This window comes from Priapulus caudatus, unplaced genomic scaffold (genome assembly GCF_000485595.1).
Source record: "Priapulus caudatus unplaced genomic scaffold, Priapulus_caudatus-5.0.1 Scaffold1622, whole genome shotgun sequence".
Taxonomy (NCBI): Eukaryota; Metazoa; Priapulida; class Priapulimorpha; order Priapulimorphida; family Priapulidae; genus Priapulus; species Priapulus caudatus.
Window position 1 is genome coordinate 11,473 of NW_014578683.1, and position 4,932 is coordinate 16,404.

Genomic DNA, 4,932 nt, shown 5'->3' on the forward strand with positions numbered 1-4,932 from the left:
GAGAGAGAGAGAGAGAGAGAGAGAGAGAGAGAGATAAAGAGTGTGAGAAAGATAGAGATATGGAGAGGTGGTTGGGAGACGAGTGGGAGTGAGAGTGGACGATATATGATTCTAGGGGACCGGTGATTAAGCAAGATGTATGAATGAATTCCTACATTGTTAAGCAATATGTTATTATAATTAAAATGTAACATTATTCCTAGTATAATAAATTTAATTAAATCACGGAGAATCCACCGTGTATAGGGGCCTACCTTGAACCGCACAATGTTGTTGTCTATGTCACGTGCCTCAAAAACAAGTAGCTCCACCGCCGTCGAATAAAACCCGCGAGCCGCCGACCGCTTCTCACGCCGCCTAGCGGGCAGCTGAAGAAACACCCTGAAGCCCTCCTCTGTCTCTTCCGCACTCTGCACCGTGTAGCCGCTACCCGCCGCCAGGTGACATCGCGGGCTGGATGCGTTGCCTGGCGACCAGACGCAACCTTTCGCCTCGCACTCGGACTCGGTGACCTCCCCTTCAGGGATGCAGTTCAAGCGATCGGCCGGCGGCACTGCAGCATCCCTCGCAGCCTCCTCCGCATCCTTCACAGCATCCTCATCGAGTTTTCTCTGCCGCGCTACTCCGTAATGCACGCCGACGGCGACGGCAACGATGACGATGATGACACATATTGCCAGCAGGCATAACAGCGGGCTGTAGCGGCGGGAGGCGGGCGACTCCTCTCCCGGGTAGTCCCCGTAGCCACCTAGTTCCCCTCCTCTCCGCTTCCCTCCGACAAGTTCGAACATCTCCGTGTGTCTGCCCATGACGGTGAGGCTACGAGGGTGGTTCGCTGTTCAATCGCCTTCCAGATGGAACTTGTAGTGGTTCAGAACTTACTGGAAGTACAGACACAGACACGTACAGGTCTCACAATAGACACAGACACGTACAGATCTAACCACAGACACAGACACGTGTAGGTCTCACAATAGACACAGACACGTACAGATCTAACCACAGACACGTACACGTACAGATCTTACCACAGACACAGTCACGTACAGATCTCACAATAGACACAGACACGTACAGATCTAACCACAGACACGTACACGTACAGATCTAACCACAGACACAGACACGTACAGATCTAACCACAGACACGTACACGTACAGATCTAACCATAGACACTGTCACGTACAGATCTTACCACAGACACAGACACGTACAGATCTAACCACAGACACAGACACGTACAGATCTAACCACAGACACAGACACGTACAGATCTTACCACAGACACAGTCACGTACAGATCTAACCATAGACACTGTCACGTACAGATCTTACCACAGACACAGACACGTACAGATCTCACCACAGTGCGTGTAGAGAGACCGCATGGGCGTGATCAGCAACACACACACACATACACAACACACAGCTGCAGCAACTGGTTCCCTACACTACCAGCATCAGCATCAGCAGCAGCAGCACCAGCATCAGCAGCAGCAGCACCAGCAGCAGTAGCAGCGGTAACAGCAGCAGGAGCAGCACCACTGTTCCCCTCGTATAGAGATGAGACGGCGACGTCACCGGACTGGTAACGACACGGTGGTGGGAGAATTCGCGCGAGCAATGGAGCGATGAAGAAAGGATAGGGTGTGGTAGGAGCAGGAAATATCCCACGCAAACACGCGTGAAGGGTGAGCGGGTGGCAGGGCCAAGGAATGTCCTACACAACCACACGAGAAAGGACAGCGGGTGGCAGGGGCAGGAAATCTTCCAAACAACGACACGAGAACGGAGAGGGGGTGGTAGTAGTAGAGAATTCCCCAGGCGACAGAGCAATGAGTGATCGATGTAGACGATGGTGGGAGGGGTGTGTGAGAAAGGGATAGGATTAGGGTTAGGGTTAGGGTTAGGGTTAGGGTTAGGGTTAGGGTTAGGGTTAGGGTGAGGAAGCTATTAAGTGTTTCAGCAGTCATCAGTCAGGCGTGGGTTGCCTGCCCCCAGCCACTCTGCAACGCCACCGATGGTGAGCACAGCTCTCTCTCTCTACACACGTGCGTACGTGTCTGGTTCCCCGTGTATTCCAAGCAGAGGAACACCGACTAGAGAGGAACAGGAGCAGGTGTATGTAGACAAGGTGAGTGTGTCTCTAAGGTGGGGGTTAGGGCGGCAGACCGTGACTTACGGCCGACAGCCTTGCAGGCAGGTAGACGGGTTGATTTACAATCCCCCCCACCCCTACCGCTTTGAAGGTTACTACTTGTTTTTCGGCTGCGAGCGAAACGCATGCTTGAACAGAACAAACGTGAATTCATATCAAGACGAATAAAACCTCTTATATTAAGGTATATATAAACGTCTTATATAAAGGTCCTTTATTAACGTTTATATTAAGACATATAAAACGGCTCATTCGCTGAAATTTGTTTTATAGTGGAATCAAGAGCTCCTAATACATTGTTAGCTCTTGGTTGAATGCATGTATATGTATGGATTACTGTAGAGTGTAAGTAGTACAGCCCAACCAATATTGCTGATCACACTTCATTGCATCATTGCACGCACGCACGCACGCACGAACGCACGCACGCACGCACGCACGCACGCACGCACGCACGCACGCACGCACGCACGCACGCACACACACACACACAACGCACGCACGCACGCACGCACGCACGCACGCACGCACGCACGCACGCACGCACGCACACACACACACACACATCTATGCACTGATATGCAACACACATGCTCCTGCTACTAGATGTTAATATGTCCTCTATCTGCTACTGGTGCGTGGCTAAGCATGTCTTGTTAGCGATTTTTGCACATGCAGAATTTTCCTCATCTGTTTTGTCGACTGTTTATTAAAAGTATCGTTGCAAAACTGGTTCTGTGTTAGAAAACACTTATGTTTATGTTAGGGTTAGAAAACACTTGTGTGGACCTCATACGAGAGCGGAGGTCACACGCTTGCATTCTTCACGATCGTTTGCGCGACAGAAGAATAAAAGACAGCAGATATATTTCTTTGCGTGCAAGTGTTATATTACTCGTGGGAAAACACAAATCGAATCACGAGTATCAAATATTTAAGGAATGAGCAGCGCCTAATTAAAATAGACGTCACTACCATCCACATGGTGCGTCTGACTCTGCGGGCATATCACATGCTCGCACGCACACACGCACGCACGCACGCACGCACGCACGCACACGCGCACGCACGCACGCACGCACGCACGCGCGCACACAAAACAATTATTCGTTAGTAAAACATGTGTAATAATAAAATATCGCGTAAAAATCTAGACCACAGAATCATTAAATAACAGCATCTATGGTGATTCCCAACCCTGCACGACCTTGCGTTGACCTTTCCGTGTCTACGGTCGTCAGACGTAAAATGATGACGATATCTTATAGTTATTGCATATTATCATAAGCTAACAATAGGTTTTATTAACTCTCGATTTTATCTCATAGATACAAATATGTAATTAAACAGATGATATAACAGATGGTTGTACGTCAGTATGAGTGCATTCATCTAGTACGGCTGCACAGTCGCACAGTAGTAGGGTAATAGACAATAACTTAATACAGTAGTATCAAGAGTAGATAAATAACATTTATTAACAGTTAACAACATTTAACAACAGTTAATAACAGTAACATAAGTTATTTATCTACTCTTGGTAGTATGTAACACTACTCAAGATGTCGGGTTACGTATTTGTTTCTAATTATCGGTATACAAAGCAGTGACGAACCATCTATATGCAGTGTGATTACATAATCACAACCTATGCACGCACGCACGCACGCACGCACGCACGTGAATTGAACAACTCTTTTACCTGTCAGTGGCTATGCGGGGAATACATGGCCGGGTTACCTGACCGGGATACTGCTACCTGGCTGTTACACCTGGCCGGGTTACCTGACCGGGATACTGCTACCTGGCTGTTACACCTGGCCAGCTTAACTGTGAGGATGATATGTTAGCAAGTTGAGCAAGATCAGCTGCTCATCAATTATGAAAAGCAACGTTGTTGTAACGATTCTTCTACTTTAATACGATTAACATTTCATGAGAGCTATCACTAACACCGTAGCAACGCATGATTGCACTATAGCAGATACAAATAAAAGAATAATCTATCGCAAAAAATATGATTAATTCAAAATTAGACAGCTATCACATTAGCCACTACAAACATTTCAAGTAATAACAAGCAAAGTTTATATATTAATTACCCGTGCTTAAAGTCATCCAATATAACCTGAACATACTAAATATTAATACATTTAATATCTAAATAATAATTTTCAGGATCAGCAATCAACATTGCTTTTACTATCGATACGTAATCAATAAACAACAACCATAGCAGTGAATGTAAGTATACACATGTAAACAGACTTTGTCCTTATTCTAGGCAGGTATGAATATACGTGGAGATCATCACTTGGGAAACCAATAGTCCTGGCGGGATCAATATTCGTAGAAAGATCAATATCAGGGATGATGATCAATAATGTTAAAATTACCCCTTGAGCAATTTATTGGACATCGATTAACACATATCACTGAGCAACGGTATTGGAATGTAACAACTATGGTTTTCTCTGTAACATATTAATTTTTGAGCAATGGCTTTACCAGCCTCTGAACATCTGAGCATCTTGTACCATCTAGAGTCATGCATCTTGCACTATCTAAAGCTAAGCACATATATTGTACTATCATGCGTTAACTATGTGTCATCTCCTATATATACTAAGCTAAACATGTATCACTCAATATCCTGCTGTGAGCATGTATCATGGATTACCCTCTGCTACGCGTGCATTATGTACTAACCTGAGCTAAACATCTATTGTGTTCATATTTGAACTAAAGATTTATTGCACACTAACGCACGAAG

The 4,932-nt window shown here is 45.9% G+C and overlaps 1 protein-coding gene and 1 long non-coding RNA gene across 2 annotated transcripts in view; both read right to left on the reverse strand.

The window, feature by feature from the left end:
* Positions 1-1,411, reverse strand: part of LOC106817183 (sucrase-isomaltase, intestinal-like) — a 2,365-nt gene extending 954 nt beyond the window's left edge. The window contains exons 1-2 of the mRNA XM_014821845.1: positions 1,365-1,411; positions 255-881 (exon numbers count right to left, since the gene is read on the reverse strand). Coding sequence (XP_014677331.1) covers positions 255-809 — 555 coding nt within the window. The 5' untranslated portion in view covers positions 810-881; positions 1,365-1,411. The remainder of the gene's footprint in view (positions 1-254; positions 882-1,364) is intronic.
* Positions 1,412-3,027: 1,616 nt separating this feature from the next.
* Positions 3,028-4,020, reverse strand: LOC106817187. The gene is made up of 2 exons (XR_001395002.1): positions 3,945-4,020; positions 3,028-3,899 (listed from the first exon to the last, which is right to left on the reverse strand). It is a non-coding gene; the product is annotated as an uncharacterized LOC106817187 (long non-coding RNA).
* Between the last annotated feature and the right edge of the window lie 912 nt (positions 4,021-4,932).